Below are 20,841 nucleotides of genomic sequence, written 5' to 3'. Positions count from 1 at the left end.
ACTTTACTGAGAGGGTAGTGGATGCATGGAATAGCCTTCCAGCTGAAGTGGTAGAGGTTAACACAGTAAAGGAGTTTAAGCATGCGTGGGATAGGCATAAGGCTATCCTAACTATAAGATAAGGCCAGGGACTAATGAAAGTATTTAGAAAATTGGGCAGACTAGATGGGCCGAATGGTTCTTATCTGCCGTCACATTCTATGTTTCTATGTTTCTATATGAGGGAGATAAATTGAGGCTGTGTTTTAACAGGGCTTCATTTACATATATTGTGTTTCTACTAATACATCAATCATTTAGTTAACAGATACACTGAAGCAATGTCTCCACCCCAACTTACATATATGGAGCATGTAGAGGGCATTTACTGAGGCTGTTTTTTCACAGCATATGAAGAACACACATACTGAGCCGGAATCTTCAGATCAACTCATACATAGAGACTATAGTGGATACTTATACTTTGGCTGTGTCCTCATAGTAACTCATACATAGAGCATATAGTGGATACATTAACTGAGGCAGCGTCCTCATAGTAACTCATACATAGAGCATATAGTGGGTACATATACTGAGGCAGCGTCCTCATAGTAACTCATACATAGAGCATATAGTGGGTACATATACTGAGGCAGCGTCCTCATAGTAACTCATACATAGAGCATATAGTGGGTACATATACTGAGGCAGTGTCCTCATAGTAACTCATACATAGAGCATATAGTGGGTACATTAAATGAGGCAGCGTCCTCATAGTAACTCATACATAGAGCATATAGTGGGTACATATACTGAGGCAGCGTCCTCATAGTAACTCATACATAGAGCCTATAGTGGATATATATACTGAGGCAGCGTCCTCATAGTAACTCATACATAGAGCATATAGTGGGTACATATACTGAGGCAGTGTCCTCATAGTAACTCATACATAGAGCATATAGTGGGTACATATACTGAGGCGCGTCCTCATAGTAACTCATACATAGAGCATATAGTGGGTACATTAAATGAGGCAGCGTCCTCATAGTAACTCATACATAGAGCATATAGTGGGTACATTAAATGAGGCAGCGTCCTCATAGTAACTCATACATAGAGCATATAGTGGGTACAGATACTGAGGCAGCGTCCTCATAGTTACTCATACATAGAGCATATAGTGGGTACATATACTGAGGCAGCGTCCTCATAGTAACTCATACATAGAGCATATAGTGGGTACATATACTGAGGCAGCGTCCTCATAGTAACTCATAAATAGAGCATATAGTGGGTACATATACTGAGGCAGCGTCCTCATAGTAACTCATACATAGAGCATATAGTGGGTACATATACTGAGGCAGCGTCCTCATAGTAACTCATACATAGAGCATATAGTGGGTACATATACTGAGGCAGTGTCCTCATAGTAACTCATACATAGAGCATATAGTGGGTACATATACTGAGGCAGCGTCTTCATAGTAACTCATACATAGAGCATATAGTGGGTACATTAAATGAGGCAGCGTCCTCATAGTAACTCATACATAGAGCATATAGTGGGTACATTAAATGAGGCAGCGTCCTCATAGTAACTCATACATAGAGCATATAGTGGTTACATTAAATGAGGCAGCGTCCTCATTGTAACTCATACATAGAGCATATAGTGGGTACATATACTGAGGCAGCGTCCTCATAGTAACTCATACATAGAGCATATAGTGGTTACATTAAATGAGGCAGCGTCCTCATTGTAACTCATACATAGAGCATATAGTGGGTACATATACTGAGGCTGCCTGATGGGAAGGGAGAGGATCTATTCATACCAGTTTCAGAGTTCTGTTTCCTGTCCTTTCTGCTGTGAGGGAAGGAGCTACCCATGAGTAAATGCTGCCATGAATAATGGTCAGGAAACTGCATTTTCTCTGAAAAGAGAATGAATCTACTCGCTAGAACAAATTCAATAAGCTGTAGTTGTTCTGGTGAGTACAGTGTCCCTTTAACTGTGAATGTCACAAGACCGTTTGCTTTTACTGCAATAAAATAAACATATTTGTATTCAGTGATGTCTCATGTGTAAAATAGTATACAAATATAGCATGTTTCATTTTTCAGTTTTTTCCACATTAAAATTCGCCAGATTGGTTATGTTGCCTTTGAGAGCGTATGGTAGCCCAGGAATGAGAATTACCCCCATGATGGCATACCATTTGCAAAAGTAGACAACCCAAGGTATTGCAAATGGGGTATGTCCTGTCTTTTTTAGCAGCCACTTAGTCACAAACACTGGCCAAAGTTAGCGTTAATATTTGTTTGTGTGTGAAAAATGCAAAAAACTAATTTGAACGCCAATTTTGGTCAGTGCCAATCTGGCGAATTTCAATGTGAAAAAAAATGAAATACAAGCCTTATATTTGAGTTTTAACTTTTGAAAACACATAAAACCTGTACATGAGTGTTTCAAAAACGTAAAATGTATCACAACAAATATATCGTCAGTGTAAGTGCCGTTTGTGCATGAAAAATGCCAAAAAAAGTCACTTTCGCTGATATATCATTGTACTACATTTTACTGTTTTGAAACACTAATATTTGTGTTCAACAAAGGCTCCCAAGTAAAACAGTACCCCCATGTACAGGTTGTATGGTGTCTTGGCAAGTTACAGGGTTAAATATAGTGCTAGCAAATGAAATTCTCTGGACTTTCTGCCTGGGTTATCAGATATGTCCTGCAAATGGTAATTAAAATGACTTAATTATGTAAAAAATATTACATAAATATATATGCAGAATTAAAATATTAAATTTTTTAAAAAATATTTTTATTTATATATAGGCATATATACATATATTTATATAGATCTATATTTAGTTCTAAGTGTATTTTGATATCAATATATATTATCAAAAAAAAGTTCGAACGAAATTACACATCTAATTGTTTTTATTTTTCATTTTTAACATATTTATATTTAATTAACGCCTTCAGGACTGGACTGTTTTGGCCATGTTGTACGTTAAGGACCAGGGCTGTTTTAACACGTTTGTGGTGTTTGTATTTAGCTGTAATTTTCCTCTCTCTCATTTACTGTTCCCATACAAGTTGTAAATTGTTTTTTTCAGGACATAAAGGGCTTTCTTTACATACCATTATTTGTATTGTTCGCCGTTTGTGTTTGAAAAATGAAGAAAAATCACGTTCACTGACAATATCATTGCTGTGATATGTTTTACTGTTTTGAAACACTAATATTTGTGTTCAGCGAAGTCTCCCAAGTAAAACAGTACCCCTCATGTACAGGTTTTAGGATGTCATGGAAAGTTACAGGGTTAAATACAGTGCTAGCAAATAAAATTCTCTGGACTTTCGGCCTGGGTTAGCGTTCATATTTGTTTTTGTGTGAAAAAAGCAAAAAAATCATTAACAAATATTTGGCCAGTGTTTGTGACTACTAGTGGCTACTAAAATGACTGTCCCCCTGCTGGCAAATCCACAGCCAGCTATAGGAGGCCTGATGTGCCAGGGGAGGGCTGCCTGGGCTGTCAGGCAGTCCGACCGAAGAGGATCACGGCGGAGGTAAGTTTCTCATGGCTCCTGTAGGCTTAAGCTGTTACGACGTTCTATGCCGCCACAACGGCTTTAAAGCCCATTATAATGGGGACGGCATAGAACGCCGTTAATATATATATATATATATATATATATATATATATATATATATGTGATCTAAGTATATATTTTATTTTACACTGTTTTTAACCTTTATTTTAATTTATTTCAGGCAGCAGTTTTTAATCTTTATTTTTCTGTCATTCCAGGCACTCGCCCTGCTGGCACTGCTGTTGACGGCTATTCCGTCCATGTGATCGTGAGGTCAGCTGCCCTGTGAGCAATACAAGGAGCAGGGATATGACATGATTCATATCCCTGCCTCATCCACGGAGCCTGCGGCATACTCCAGAGTCGGTTGGCTGGATGGAGGTGCTGGCTGAGCTCCGCCACACTACATTAACTGACCAGCAGGAGAGGAGCACTCTGAGCTCCCTTCCTGGCGGTCACTTATTAGCATTCCGAAGGCACAATGTCTAAGGGCTGGGCAAAGACCTATTTACCCCCCTGTGCCATCATTCCTTTCCTCCTCTCTACCCGACCTTTGTGTTCTCTCCTTCCCAGTGGCGGAACTAAAGAAGAGAGCCCTGGTGCAAAAATTATTTTGGGACCTCCTTATCGCAACGATGGCCAAAAGGCAGATCCCCATCTGTCATCTCCCATAATGCTCTGCCAGCTGGGGATCTACCACTTGCCCATTCTTGCAGGGTTGTGTTTAGCATTGAGCAGTGTTTGTAGCTTGAATGTTAGCATGTTTTTGCAGAGTAAGTCTATTTTAATATAGGTGTGTATTTGTTTGTAGTGTTTGCTCTTGAATGTAGGGTTGTGTCTGTATGTAGTGTTGACATTTGAATGCAGGGGTGTATTTGTGTATAGTGTTGTTTGAATGCTGAGATATATGCACAGATAAACACACACAAACAAACACTAACACATACAGATACAAACATTGACACACACACATAGAAAAACAGATATATACAGAGAGATACACATAGACAGACACACAAACAGACACCCAAACAGACACACATGCAGACAATTTTAACCACTCTCCTGTTTCCTACCTTTAGTCAGCTGGCAGAGGCTGCTGGGAGTCAGAAGCTTCCCAGACGATGCTCCTCCTCTCTGCCTTGATCTTGCAGGGCTCTGTGATAGCTGGGTGGAAGTAACAGGCTGCCACTTCCTCTTCGTACTAACATAAATATGGAGGGCCAGTTGCACTATTAAAAGGCCGCAGTGCTGACCAGGCCCTAAAGACACATTACCACTGGGTGGCACTAAGTGCATGGATCACCTGATGAACCCCCTCAGCATGCAAACCCTCCACTGCTCCTTCCCCTTCACTCTGACTGTAGTCTGGAGGACAGGACGGGATCTGATTTGCCACAGGATTTCAGCCGCCACCAATAAAGTACCGCCTCCTCCTAGCTATGCCACTGGTGAGACTGCAGGGGCATGATCTATACCAGGCATAGGCAACCTTCAGCACTCCAGATATGGACTGCACCTCCCATGATGCTTTGCCAGCATTATGGGGGATGTAGTCTACAACATCTGTAGTGCCAAAGGTTGACTACCCCGATCTATACACTTAAACAGTTTTTGATGCCTATGCTAATGTTTTTGATGCCTATAGTATCGCTTTAATGTATTTTTCACATGTGGTACAGTTGATCATTTTGGGTGCATACCTTGGAATAAAACTCCAATTCTGGCAACTTTTAATTTAAAGAAGAAGAAAGCATGCAGAGATACACAGCAAATGTTTGCTCATATTATCTTTATTCAAGTATGTCACAGCAGTTATATTACAAATTACAGTATTTTTTTTTTCTTTTCAAAATTCAATAAGTCCAAAAAAATGTAATAACTTACTTCATAACTAATGGAAAATTAATTCTAATAAAATGAAGGAAAAAAACACCCCCTATCCCATCTAAACACAATTCTCAATAAAAAATAGTCTGTAAATATGCTGTAGTTAATGAAGCATTCAACTAATTTCAGACTATAGACAAACATGGACGATTAAAAAAAAAAAAAAAAAAAAAGACAAAAAGTTACAAAAAGGTGAAGGGACAATCCCAACCAATTCAAGCTTATGGTGTGATCACAATAAATTGATGATTAGCTCCTGAGCCAAGCCTCTGAAATACCAAGAAAACAGCCATTGCCTATATATATATATATATATATATATATATATATATATATATATATATATATATATATAAAGAAAGTTACACACACCGAAAATACATAGAAAACGATGGATCATAAAAAATGCAACATATTAAAACATTGGCATATGAGAAAATCAAGTAACAATTAACACAGAAAGGTAGTTTTAGGTGGTATTCAAGCATTTAAATAGGACAATCCGTTAATTCACTGTTGACGCAAATAAACGTTTTTTTCTAAGTCAAGAGGGGAAGAGAATTAGATTTTTATTTGGGGGGTTTGAACCGGCTATTAGTACAATTCAAGGATACTTTTAAGGTCAAAACAGCAGTCAAAATTTTAAACATTACCGAATGAGTTACCAGTGTAAAATATTAATAAAGTGGAACATGTGTTTTGTGATGGTTCTCCTATAACAAATCCTCATGGGTACATATATTTAACATGGACTAACTTTAAAACAAAGCACCTCTCTGCATTGGGAGCACCATTGCTGTATTCAGGAGGAAATCGAAGAGATCCTCGGAACTGTGATTATAGTGAATTTAGCTCCGTTGAAAAAAATCTGGGTACTAGTGCTCCATGCTAATATTGTAGGACATCAAGCTGATAACACTTAATAAACAGACATTTTAGGCATTTAATAGATGTTAAACATTTAGAATGATTATTATTTTGTGTAGATACACTTACTGTCCATATTACAAGGTCACTTTAAGCACCATAACCACTGCAACAACACTCTTCCCAAAAATCGACGCCTATCACTGCTGTCCTCACTTGCAGATAACGAGAAAAAAAATTAACTCAGCAGGACAAATGGGGCTGGTATGTTGGTGCTTCAGATTGATCGGTTTGTAAAATCAATTAAAAATGGTTTGACAATAAACAATGGGACTGCATCAAAAGATGGGACTGCACAACAGCCACTTCAATAAGCTCAAGTTAGTGGTTACGGAGTTTAGAATGTTTTAATGTTGGCGTGATTTATTAAAGTGAGATGTCAAAGTACATTTCAAATTATAATCCATTGCTGTCGATCTCACAGAATAGCTGACTGAAATACTTTGACCTAATGTTGAATTAGATTCCCACCTTAGTACATAAGCCTTATAGTATCTGGGACTTCTGCTTTGGAATCTGAGCAATAAGAATGTAAGAATAACCATGTATAATATATTTCTTATATAAAAAGTAAAAAGAAAAAAAAAAGTTATCATCGTAAGTTAATTATATGTTTAACAGTTTGTTTTAAAGCTGAAATTAGCAAATTAAATGTACATGGATATACAAACAGGGAGCCTATGAGATAAGCAATTGCACTTCATATTCAACTGGGCATTTAGAAAAAGAAATTGCAGACTTGTAATAAACCGTTTCCCTGTATTTTTTTTTTCTAAAAATTATTTTCTGCGTAACGCTACCAAATTAAGGCTATTATGAGCAGCCATAAGAAATTCCCACAGATCGTCTTGTTAAGTCCTGTTTGTGACAATTTTGGGATTACTAGTAAAGTGAATTATAAACAATATAGAACCCTGGTTAGACAACACATTACAATGTTTTCATGAATGTCTTATTTAATAGATAGGTGCTCAAGCTATATCTCTGCAATAGTCTGGTAAACAACATAAAAGCTGGCTTGCTCAAAAAAAAATATATATTTCTGATTTAATGCAAAGATGACTGATGAGCAAGAATTATCTTAAAGGGACAGCACCAAAGCCAGAAAGGTAAGCGTGATTATATGTTTTTGTTTACAAAAGGCATACTTTATTTTCTGGCACACAAGGTACCTCCTAAATATCTACAGAAAACAATCTGTGGGGAACCGATTCATGAAAATAAAAGTATCCGCAGCTGTAAGATGGTGATTCTGCAGATACAGACTATCACACTTGAGTAGAATATGTGTATGAAATGGTACATATAAAAAAAAAAAAAAAAAACTATATATCTTTTCTTACATATCCTGATCTCTATTGTGCTTCTACAGAAAAGTGAAAGCCAATGTAAGTATGAAATGATTTTTATGAAGACACTCAGGATATGCCCCAAAACATAGCTCGGTCAGAATTACGGTAAGTAGAATAGAAAATACAGAGGTTCATTTTCCAAACATTCATTTTGAACTAGAATCCAATGGTATGCAATAAGGGAAACAAGATGAGTGGTTTAGTATGATTGCTGCAGAGTAGCCGGCTGTACAGCGATTCTGTGCTTTCACAACAGGGGTGTCCGAAATATTGTTTTGTTTTTAAAACCGTAATCACTATAAATTGTATTCTTGAGAGAAAGATATGGTTGACTGAACACTTCTGCTGCGAGAAAGAGACCACTAGATGTTCTAATTTCGTCATGCCATCAAAAAAACTTGCTCTGGCTACTTAGAAAACAGCATTTAATGTAGTTTTAGACAGACTCCTGCAGAAGTGAACATTTCACAGCCATGTTTAGATATGGGCTAACTAGCCTTTGAGTGCCAATAAGCTAATAAGACAGGCTTAACCATAAAACAAAAATGCTGAATGGGTTATAACAAAAAAAACTAGAGAACCACTTTTATTTCTAATAAATGTTCAGAAAGGAATCGGCACACATGTTCATTTCACAACGTCGATAAAAAAAATATATTTAATCTTTTCTGGGGGGGGGGGGAGGGGGGAGGGAAAAAAACAAAACACTCAACAAAACAGTTAAGAACAAGTAAACAACGTCACCATAGATTTAATTAGGCAAAAGAAGTCACACTGAAAATAGAATAAAAGTTCTCTCTCAAACCATATTAAAGGGACACTTTGAGACATATAACCCTTAAACCTTGATGTAGTGATTATTTTGTCTAGAGTGTCTTTGCACAATGCCCTGCTTTTTTATTCTTTTTAACGGTTTGGTAGCTCTTTGACAAGATCTGGGGTACTCCACTGCACCTGAAGATCCCCCCCACACTACCATCATTGACAGACAGGCTGAGAGCGCTGGGCCAATTCCCCAGCCCTCTAATCTAATCATCACAATCCACGTTGTACAAAATGGACAGTGATAATACATACCAACTCCACATTATCAATGCAGACAAACAGGAGGTATTATCAGTGTGGCACAGTTAGGGTGGGCTACAGGTGCAGTGGAGACTGCAGTCTTTTGGCCTATCGTTTCTAAATGGCTTGGTATCAAACAAGCAGATGGTGCCCAGACTCTAGACACCATCACCAACTAGAAGTAAGCTGCAGAGGCCATATTTCTCAGATTGTCCCTTTAATGATTGACAATGAAAACATAAGTTTTACATTTTTTTAATTTAATGAGCACATATTTCACCACTTCTGAAAGAAGCAACAGTTCGATGATCACAATGATCACTTCCTTTTAAAGGAACACTCCAGATTTCAGGTTGCTGAAGTGCTTTGTGCGCCTGGAGTCTGTCAATATTTGTGACAATTTATAAAAATGCAGATTTAAAAAGAAAATCAGCACTTTTATAAAATGTTGCAGCTGTCAGATAGTCAAAAAAGGTATTCTGCTGCTTTCTTTAGCTGCACAAAAATAACAGAAGTGGCAGACACACTGGGCTAGCGTGACTCCCTTCACCCTTTTTAAAGAGCTATATGGCAGCTTATTGTGAAGCATGGTGGCCTTGGTCAAGAGCCTGTTTGATGCTCCAGCATAGAGGCGATTGATGTATTCCCCAGAGGAAAAGACTTGCAAAGGATGCAGACAGTAGGTCTGCAGCATTGGCAAGCTGTTTTATTTGTTTAGTTTTTCTCATAAACCCCTAAAGAAAACAGAAAGCATACTTTCTTTTGGTGTATATGAACTAAACTGGAAAAAAAATAATAATAATAATAGAGTGTTCCTTCAAGGTTCTGGAAATGAAACCAGCCATTGTCCTCAGCTTTCTATTGGCTTGCGTGACATTACATTGAACAGCTGTAGAACAAACCAAAAAAAACACTGGTTTGGCTTACTGCTATGTAAGGTTTAACATGTATACTTGCTTCTTTTCAAAGAACTGGAATAAGCAGCCATTTAGTAAAATAGATCATTTTTTTCCTTTTAAGTATCATTAATATTCTTTTTAAACTATTGTCGAATGCTAGAACAGAAGTTATAGAAATTATATTCATTCTTTCCCAGAAAAGATTCAACAATAAAAACAGCAGCTCAATGGTAAACAACTTTATTAACAATCCCTTAAAAAAAGGCTTTTTTTTTTTCTTTTTCTCAACAAAGCTGGCCTTGCGTAAATGTACAGTATCAAAAAGCAATTAAGAATGCAAAATAAATAATTTAAAAAAAAAAAAAATTAAATGCATAAACTGATGGAAAGAAATTGACCTCAAAAAGTTTGTGTACCTATCCCTATTTATTACTGCTGCTAAATAAAAGATAAATATGAAATGGAAACAATATATATATACATACATATATATATATATATATATACATACACACATACATACATACATACACACACACACACACACATATCTATTGAAACCGTTACATGCCATGGGGCCAGCAATGCCTTTATATAGTTTTCCAACACCTAAAGGTTAAAACCAGTTAGAAAAAAAACACAAATACAAAAAGGTCTATAACAAATAAGCTCTCATGCTTCAAATAAGCTCTCATGCTTCAACCTCCCTCAAAAAATTCACCAAAAACATGTTCTTCTTATTCAACTGCAAAAACCTCAAGTTTAACAATATTGTTTCATACAAAAAAGTGGTTAAATGCAATTTTATTACTCAGTCAAGCCAGACTTCTCGGAGAATTTGATTGGAGAAATTAGATTAAAAAATAAAATAAAAAATATATATGCTTTATTGAAAAATTATGTTTTTTAATTATGGAGGAGCAAAGACTTCCACACCACATTGCAACGCAGTCTGTATGGTTTCCCAAATGTAATTTAATTTTATTAGATGATGAACACAGAATGTCTTCGTGTATTAGGATAATCAGAAAATATTTCCATGTATCCCAGAGAACTGGAAATCAATCTCTCTCAATGGAGTAAATAAGCTGGACTATACACCTTCAAACATTCCAAAGTATAACTAAAGATGTGCCTTGGCCGCCTGCAAACCCAGCATTATTTGAAATCAGACTAGTGTATAAAATCCTTCCTAATAATGCTAATTTTCCTTCTGGATGTGGCTGGGCTACTCCGTGGAGGATACTGGGCGATGTTGATCAGCCACATGCAGTGGACTGCTTGCCATATTTTGTTGGAGGATCCATGTTCTTGGGGATGGTTTTGTTCCTTTATTGTCAGATGGTTTTAGATTCCTTTCATAGCAGTTAATAAGCAGGTAAAAAAAAAAAAAAAAAACTATTGTGGAGAAAAAAAATAAATGAAAAATTCCAAAAACATGGCCAACTAGTCATGATGCCTCCTCCAAGAGTTTAATTGATCACTCTGTGGCTGAATGACACAGCTTAATGCTTTAAGTACTATAACAGCTAGTAAAACTCTTGGCTGAACCCTTGTTCACAAATGATGCAATAACAAAACATGTTAGTGCAGCCAACATAGGCAAAGATTATGTGTGACAGTAACAAGCAAGTTGGGCTACTTATTTAATGGACTGCAGAGCATTTGAAATCCAAAAGTCATTAGACACAAACAAGTAAGTGGTATGCTAAACGCTAAGGGCCGTAGGCAGACAGGGCGATCCATTGCACAGATTCCACTTCCTTTGTTTTAATACCAAAAAACAATAAAAAAAATTACTTGTTCAAACTGGTTCAATACTGATCTATTCAAACAAAAAAAGTAAAAACAAAGTAATAATAATCAAGCAGAGCAAAAACAAAAAAACCTGCAGGTCTATCGATAGAATGGTGATTTATGGAAATGTAACATTGAAAACTATGGAAATCACGCTGTATTCCTACTGACCTAATGTCACTGGGTCAAGCACAACAGTAGCACAACCCATGCTCTCACAGTTAAATAAAACAATAAATAATTACAAAACGTGCCAATGGGCTCTGGCATAAAGTGACCTGTGTATGACAAATCGAATCCCTTACTGCACTCACCGTTATTGCCAGCCAATCATTAGTGCTTTCACCCTGGTAAAACTAAAAGGGTGAGCAAAATATATGCTGCATGCTACACTGGCACTCAAAAAGTCAACAAGTCCTATTAAGAGGAGAAGAGGTCTCATACACTTGCAGGGCTGCTACCATCTAGGTCGAACATTATTTAGCTAGTCATTTAACATACAGGAAAATTTATATCTCTCATTTGTACAGCTAGTAAAGGGACAGAAAGCCCTTGAAGAGGTTTAAGAGTATTTTAAACGGTATGCAAGATTGCCTTTGTTAACTCAGCACCATATTAAATAATACATGGCTTCCACTTTTACAACAACAATTTGCACACTTGGAGATGAATCTGGTCATTTTATCAGGCAGAGATCGCATTTTTGTGGCAAAGTTTGTTCCCAAAGACTCTTTCCCACCACCTCAAACAATCTAATACAAATGAATATCCTACCAAAGAGTACAAAATAAAGAAAAAGGAAAGGAAAAAAGGCACAAAAAGCGTAGCCCTCAGAAAGACAGTGTTCAGTCTGTAATGTGTCTTTAAGTAAGCTGCCGCTGACTTGTCTTCCATAGGTTTGCCAACACTGCATGGCCATAACAACAAAAGATGGCAAAGGAGTGATGCACAGAAAATGATTCAAAACAATTTGAAATAAATACAAGTTTCTGGGTACTGTTTGTGGGTTCCAGTTTTGCGCAGTTCCATGAAATTAATGTAAAACCCATTTAAAGGTAAAAGTGGATGTAGGTGCCAAGGGCTTTCTAACACTAGAAAGTGAGTAGACATTGTGTGGTGCATTTTTGCTCCACGCGCCAAATAGCACCGCAAAATTTCAAGCTGTGGTGGTACATTTCCACTGTGACTTAGAGTTTTGTTTGGTTGTGTTAGGCTGGTTGGCATCAGGTACCTGAGACAATAGCACCAATCTCGTGTTACAGTGAAGGAGAGAGAGAGAGGTCAAACACTGGAGAGTGAGGCTCAGAGGTGGACTTGGTGCCACTGGTAATAAATATCTGATCGCTTGTGGTGACTGCTGTCCCACGAGCAGCCAGGGGAGAAACCTGCTGGTTTGGCAGCTTTCACAGGAATGTTTCAAACATATCAACTGTTCTTTCCATGTCCTGCAAGAAAAGATAAAGAGGAAAACAATAGTGTTGGCACGGTTTATCTGTGGTCAGCACTCAATTTTAGTCTATTCCTTGGACAATTATTCCTAACTCAGTAAATTACTAGGTTCACCCTGGAACAGGGGAAAGGCTTTGGAAAAGCTCAGACTAGATCCATTTACTGTTCCTTGGGTGCTTCTATCACACTCCCTTTTGCCCATAACGGTCAGCATTTTGTGCCCCATAAGGATAAGAGGGTTAAGATCCCCAGGACATAACAGTATAAAACTTGCCACACAAACTGACACCTGATTGGTCAGCGCCTCAGCTGATGTCTGAGGACTTATTACTTACCTGAATGAGTTTTGTCTTGTCATAATCTTTCCGGTGCATGTAGATGCACTGACTGAGAACCGAATACCACCTTTCAAGCTGGTCCACTGTTAAATTGTTGCTTTTTATCACCAACACTTGGAGAAGTTTCTAGATGATAAAATAACGCATGTTGTCAATGAATGGTGGGTTTGTTAAGTCATAATGGTAAAAACACATTCAGAAATAAAACAAACACACACACACACTGTTTCAATAAAGTGTGAATTACTGGAAATGCAAAGTACATTTTGATTTCAAATTCTGGGCTACAATTATGAAAGATTTTTCAAGGCAGCTGTGTTTTAAGTTTGGTAATTTGGAACTAAATTGTAAAGATCACTTTACATTCCTGACAATTCACACATCCATATCAACATCAATACTGGGGAAAGTTCTAAAAGTAGACCAATCACTATGGGAACCATTTAGGATGATCCTATTGGATGCACTACTTTTAGAATACAGTCAAATAATTATACTTTATATCTTTAACTTGCCTTTGAAAATATCGCAGATAGATTCACGCCCCAAAAATATACCTTATCTTATCTCTCCCAATATATAAATAAGCCTCCAGCACAATGTTAAACCACTAAACAGCTTGTATATATGAAGAAGAAATTCACAGTGGAGTACATAGATTGTATACACTGATCAGTCACAATATTAAAATCACTGACAGGTGAAGTGGATAACATTGATAATATCGTTGCATTGGCACCTGTCAGGGGATGAAATACATTCAGCAGCAAATGAACAGTTAGTTCTTGAAGTTCATCTGTTGGACGCAAAGAAATGGGCAAACTAATAGATCTGAAGGACTTTGACAAATAGTGATGGCTCGACGAATGGGTCAGAGCATCTCCAAAACGGCAAGTCTTGTGGGGTGTTCCTGCTATGCAGCATTTAGTATCTACCAAAAGTGGTGCAAGGAAGAACAAATGTTGAAATGGCAAAAGGGTTATTGGCACCCAAGGCTCCATGATGTAGGAGGGAGCGAAGGCTAGCCCATCTGGCCCTATCACACAGCAAAGTTACTGTAGATCAAATTGTTGAAAAACTAAATGGTCATGAAAGAAAGGTGTCACAACACACAGTGCGTCGCAGTTAACTGTATATAGAGCTGCGTAGCCACAGACCGATCAGTGCCCATTAAGAACCCTGTCTACCGCCGAAAGCATCTTCAAAACTGAACCATGGAGCAATGGAAGAAGGTTGCCTGGGCTGATGAATCCAGTTTTCTTTTAGATCAGGTGGATGGCCCAGTGCATGTGCGTTGTTTACCTGAGGAATAGATGGCGGCAAGATGCACTGTGGGAAGAAGGCAGGCAGGGGGAGGCAGTGTTCGGTTCTGGGAAATGTTCTTTAGATCCCGGCATTTATGTGGATGTTACTTTTACACGTACACACCTTCATGGCACTGGAATTTTTCAGCAAAATAATGCTCCCTGCCACACTGCAAACATTGTTCAGGAATAATTTGAGGAACATGACAGAGTTTAAGGTGTTGCTTTGGCCTATTAATTCCTTATATCTCAATTTGATTGAGCATCTTTGGGATGTGCTGGAACAACAAATTCACAATTTGAAGGACTTCAAGGATTTGCTGTGAACGTCTAACGTTAACGTTCAGATGACTTGTGAAGGCCATTCCTCAACGCATTCCTTTTTGCAGCACAAGGGGGCCAACAGGCAGGTGGTTTTAATGTTGTGGCTGATCAGTGTATGGCATGGCTTAAAATTTCTATGCTACTAGCCAGGTTTTAAAAGTTACTTGCCAGTGTAAATCTGGATGGTGCAAGGCACGCTTACAGAGAGTACATTCCTACTCATCAGGTCATATTTTATTTATTTTTTTTTTTTTTAATTCTTTATTTTTGTCGTGCGGGTGATTACAGAGCATTGTCATGCGCCACAACAGCGTTTGTTTACTTAAAGATACATATAGATTAAACAGTGGCATGATAAACTTGCACAATTTTTCTTTTTTGTAAGACATGCTAAGCTAAGTAGTTTTGGTTAAACGATGGCAATCTATTTGATATCAGGTTAGCTCGAAAACGATTATTACAAGGCTAGGTATACAGGGTTAAACTTTAAGGTTGCTAATAATAAAACAGGCTTATATGAATCGAGAACCTAGTGAGGGTTGAGCAGGCTCATACTAGTTATGCTATTTTAAGAGGCAAACAGGTTGATACAATCGGTGAGATAGTCATAGTTAAACAGGCTTGTGCTATGCGGCACATCGATCAAATTAGTTATTAGGTGATTGCCTAAGTATAGGTTAACCCGCTAGGATCACAGTGCGTCTACTCAGGACTAAATTATGCAACAGGCAAAGTACATCAGGTATAACAGTGTTAAATTTTCAGCTTACAAATTAATGGGAATCAGAACTGCATAAAACAAAACATAAGTGTCAGCGTCGCTTATTATATATTCCCATGGAAAGACTGTCACATTTTGATATTATATAAACACGGTAATACAGGTTGGGTACAACTATTGCTGGAGATTAATGAGGAAATACGTTTGCTGTGCCTCTTGCCAGATATAGCTAATTCAGTTAACATGTTATTGACGGCATAATGTAAGCTTGGTAGTGTAGCACAATTATAAAGAGATGCGTGTGCTATGCTTTTTGTCAAGGACTCTTAGTAAAGTAAACATGGTATATGGTACAAGCAAAGTTAGAATAAGTAACGTTGTTGATCACAATGGAATGAACAGGCTTGCATCATTAAACATACACACGTACAAACATGTAGAAATAGGCTGATGAGAGTAAGAAAAACATGGATGAGCAGACGTGGATTGACAGTGTAGTGGAAATGTCAGGCTTATGGGTCACCTTAGGACACAGTCCGCTATGTTGGGGGTGTTCACGGTTTTGGGGACCCCATAGGGGGCAAGTCCAACTTCAGCATTGTCGGTGCGAATCCCCCGGGTGCCAGTCCGGGTGCTATGCTCACTTACTGGCTGAAGCGCAATTCACGGCCGGCTTGTCAGCCGACTCCCCTGCGCGGCTGTGAGGATGCTGGTGCTTGCGAGGAGATTGCAGACGCTTGGCCTCTTTGCCTTCCTCCTGCTCTCTCCGCTTTGCTGGGGTGGTTTCTCCGAGTGTCTGTAGGGCTCGCCCGAGATCTTCTGGGAGCCACTGGCCCAAGGGTGTGTATGGGAATTACCTTCTTGCCCCGGGTCTGTGTGAGGTCTTGCATCCGTCGGCCACAAACTCTGTGCGTGGTGCAAGCAGAGTTTCCTCCACGTGGGAGATTAATAGAGGGCTTGGCAGTGTGCTTGTGCTGCTTGGGCCTCCATTTGTGTGGTTGATGCGGTCGGGTGTTCCCCAGTCTGACCTTCAACCCGGGTGGGCTCTGTGGCTTGGGATTAATTGGGGGCAATGTCGCTGTGCCCAAGGACTTTCCCCTCACCTCCCTCCGTCCGTGGCTCTGCTCACCATTGATCTGTGGGGTGGTCAGTGCGGGCTGGGCTGTGAGATGCCTCTCCCAGAACTGTTCCCAAAAGCGGTTGAAGCTGTCCTCTATGCCTCGCATGGTGTCTTGGTGCAGCCTGTTGTGTGTGAGCAGTGCCTCCGTTTCAGCCGCCATCTTGGGTGCTCCGAGCTTAGATGCGTTGCTGTTTTGCTGTTTGTCTTTAGGCAGGTCGATTGCTCCAGACCTCCAGCACGGACCGTGATATCCCCCATCGGTCCAAAGGGGGGGGGGTAGGAGGTGAGTATATAGAGGGGTCGGTATGCGCAGGTGCCGGTGCGGAGAGCGGCCGCCTCTCCCCGGCCTCATGGCAGGTAGGCCCCATGCTGTGTGTGTGGGTTCCCGGAGGTTGTTTGTTTGGATTTTGGTCTCGCTGTGTTCCTCCGGGGGTGCCCGTCGTCGCTGTCACCTTCCAGGCAGCATGTGTGCCATTATTCTGGGGTTTTACCCCTTGTTTCGGTGGTTTGTGCCAGGAGCTGGGGTATAGCACGTCCATCCAGCCCGGAAGTTAGCTCCGCCCCCCCTCATCAGGTCATATTTTCACTCACCAATGGGTAGTGGAAATTTTGAGCACTGGTAAAAGTTATTTTTTATTATTAATATTTCTGGACTTACGTGTGCAAATCATGAAATGCTTTCCTACTAGGGTATAAAATGTGATCTTAAAGGGACACTAGTCACCAGACAAACTACAGTTTGATGTATTTGTTCTACTGAGTATAGTCAGTACATGCAGGCGTTTTGCGGTAAATACTGTCTTTTCAGAGAAAAAGCAGTGTTTACATTACAGTCTAGTGATAACTGCACTTGTCACCCATCCGATGACTACTAGAGGTGCTTTCTAGGGCAGCACTGACATTCAGTGTCTCCACCCTCTGCATGGAGACACTGAACTTTCCTCATAGAGATGCACTGAGTCAATGCATCTATATGAGGAGATGCTGATTGCCTAGGACGACATTTGGCTCTGCTCCAGCCCCGCCTCCCTGGCTGGGATCATCAGAATTGATGATCTCAGTCAATCCAATGCTTTCCTATGGGAAATCATTGGATTGGCTGAGATCATCAATTCTGATGATCTCAGATAAGGAGGCGGGGGCAGGGCTAGTGCTGGTGAACCTGTGCTGTGCTGGAATAAAAGTGAGTTTTTACTGTATAGTGTTTTTAACACTATAGTGTTCCTTTAATTCAAAGGGGGAAAAAACAGCGCTATTTAAGTGTCATATAAATTACAAATAAGCATGAGTGCCTATTTACTATGAGTCATCCAATCAATTTGGCATCATGGGTAGTTGTAGAATCAATGACAGAGTTAGGATTATGGTTACAATTTTAGGTTAAAAACTAGATTTGCACCTCTTTATTTAGTTTGCGACAATAAACCATTATCTGGAAATCTATTCATAAACAGGGATATACATAGGACACGAGGTCACACAATTAGGCTTGAAGAAAGGAGATTTCATCTAAGGCAAAGAAAAGGTTTTTTTTTACAGTAAGAGCAATAAGGATATGGAATTCATTGCCGGAAGAGGTGGTTTTGTCAGAGTCTATACAGATGTTTAAATTGCAATTGGATAAATACTTGCAAAAACATAACATACAGGGATACAATTTCTAATTAGTGAGGTAATAGCTGCTTGATCCAAGGAGACATCGGACTGCTATTTTGGGGTCAAGAAGGAATTTTTTCCTAGTTTGTTGCAAAATTGGAAGCGCTTCAGACTGGGTTTTTTTTGCCATCTTTTGGATCAACAGCAAAAACATATGTGAGGAAGGCTGAACTTGATGGACGCAAGTCTCTTTTCAGCTATGTAACTATGTAAAGGACTACTAAAGGTACACAAGGCCACTAGTGGTCCTTTAGTTTTAACCCTGCAATGTAAAACATTTTAGTAGACTTTTAGTAGATATATTTCACTGCCCAAATACAAAATAAATAAATATCACAGTTAGAAACAAATACAAGTTTCTGGGTACTGTTTGTGGATTCCAGTTTTGCTTAGTTCCATGAAAAAAGCGTAAATCCCAAATGTAGAAGTGGATGTACATCTACCAAGTCTAGATCTAATTTTAGATCAATTACCAGTCATTTTAGCTTTACGAAAGTAATACCTACCTTCCCTAATCTCTGCCCTACAATATCCAAAATTTCACCAATCTAATCCACTTGTTGGTCTGGTAAGAGCTCTGTACATGAGCCGCAAAGCCTGGTACAAGAACGTAAACTTCATTAACTAAATTGCCAAACAACGCATACAGCTGTATATGGTATTAGCATTAAGACAATAAAAAAAAAAAGCAAAATAAAACAGAATGAAAAAAGAATTAGAATTTCACGGAGAAAATGTGTTTACCTTAAGCCTGTCATGGTCAACAATCAAGGGTGGCTCTGGTTCTGTGGTCTCCTCTAAATCCTGATCCCTGTTCACTGTTTTGCAACCTGCTTCACCTGCAAGATCGTGAGAAACCACTTTTAAAAATGTGGATTACAATCCTTGGACATTGCTTTAATTCCCCAAACCTTCCTTAGTTCATTCTTAGAAAAGGTGAAAATTGTACACTGAACACATTAGGCACGGATCAGCTGTAGCAGAGGGTCACATAAGAAATATGAACATTAGAATTAAGGCTATTTAATCCCATTAAAATAGGTGCCTGTAATTCTTACACAGTATGCTTAACATGCCGATATTTAATTCTTCTTACATTTTGTAAAGAGCGTCCCGAGCTTTGCTCCCAGGATCTTGATATTTGAGATTTTAAGATTATGTTTGATTAAGGATCCAAAAGTAGTTGTGGTTTTGATTAAGCAGCTGCTCAACATTTAAAAGAAGCTGGATTCTTTGAGCCTAACCTTTACGTGCGGCTCCGTGCTTTCGCGGCCTATAATGTGCCTGAACAGTTATTTCCATAGAGACATTCTTCAAAAATGAGAAGCATCCCAGGAACTGGGTCCAACAGACTTTATCACCAGACGTTTCCAGAAGATGGGAAATTCCCAACCTTCTCAAGCAGTTGCTACAGAAAGCAATGCTATTAAATTAACCAATTAAAGTGGCAGACAGGCAATTTTAAGGATCCTATCCTTACCAATGGTGTGGAGGTCTGTCGGGCTGTAGAAGTGATGGTTACTTAGCACTGCTGATATTAATGAATTTCATTCCCCACAACAGAGTTCGACATACCTCAGGTATCAGGTCGCTATGGCGACTAAACATTTTGTCCTGTCGGCTGGAAAATGTTAGACCATCAGCAGAGACAGCTGGTAATCTGACAGAATGCCACTGGAGCAACAAAGGTGCATGGAGGCAGCCGGCGAACAATATAGACAGATGGAGTGGGAGTCAAGGGAATCTAGTTCCTCTATTTGCTCCCTTGTGCGTGGTTTAGTGATGCTGGGAGCAGGAATATGACGTCACTCCGGCCTCAGCACCACTTCAGAGGGCGCACGGGAGCTACTGCAGGAAGATTAGCGACTAGTCACACTGGATCCCAGGGAAAACTTCCACTCCAGCTCTCCCACCGATACGGAGGCTGGGTGGTGGATTTAAATAATAAAAAATAATAATAATAAAACATTATTTGTGAGTGTGTGAGATAATGTGTGTGTCTGTCGGTATCATGGGTATCATGCATGGGTGTTTGTCAGTGTGTGGGTCTGTTTAGGCCTGCCCCCTCCAATCACATGGGACAAGTGTTTTTACTCGCCTTTTCTCCCACAATGTATTGGTCTCGCTGCGGCTGGTATCACCTCCATGGCAGAGATCATCAATCTTGATGATCTCAGCTAAGCCAATTCTTTCATATTGGGAGGATATTGCGCATGCACAGAAAAATGCTGTGGTGCGCCAATGAGCATCTCATCATAGAGATGTATCGAAATCAATGCATCTCTATGGGGAACATTCAGCGCCTCCATGCAGAGTGTGGAAATACTGAACATAGGTGCTTCACACTGTGCAGAGCTATAGAGCTTGGTTGCTTCTTCTAAGTGTTGCTTCTAAGTGTCTGTGG

General features: G+C 39.3%; 1 protein-coding gene across 1 annotated transcript in view; it reads right to left on the bottom strand.

Moving 5' to 3' along the window:
• Nucleotides 1-11,114: 11,114 nt before the first annotated feature.
• ATAD2B (ATPase family AAA domain containing 2B) overlaps nt 11,115-20,841 on the bottom strand; it is a 126,208-nt gene continuing 116,481 nt past the window's right edge. Inside the window, exons 26-28 of the mRNA XM_063442117.1 lie at nt 19,182-19,276; nt 13,310-13,438; nt 11,115-12,970 (exon numbers count right to left, since the gene is read on the bottom strand). Of these exons, the coding sequence (XP_063298187.1) occupies nt 12,929-12,970; nt 13,310-13,438; nt 19,182-19,276 (266 nt within the window). The 3' untranslated portion in view covers nt 11,115-12,928. The remainder of the gene's footprint in view (nt 12,971-13,309; nt 13,439-19,181; nt 19,277-20,841) is intronic.

Source organism: Pelobates fuscus, chromosome 2, assembly GCF_036172605.1.
Source record: "Pelobates fuscus isolate aPelFus1 chromosome 2, aPelFus1.pri, whole genome shotgun sequence".
NCBI lineage: Eukaryota > Metazoa > Chordata > Amphibia > Anura > Pelobatidae > Pelobates > Pelobates fuscus.
The sequence above is the reverse complement of the archived record's forward strand: the minus strand, read 5'-3'. Positions and strand labels throughout refer to the sequence as shown.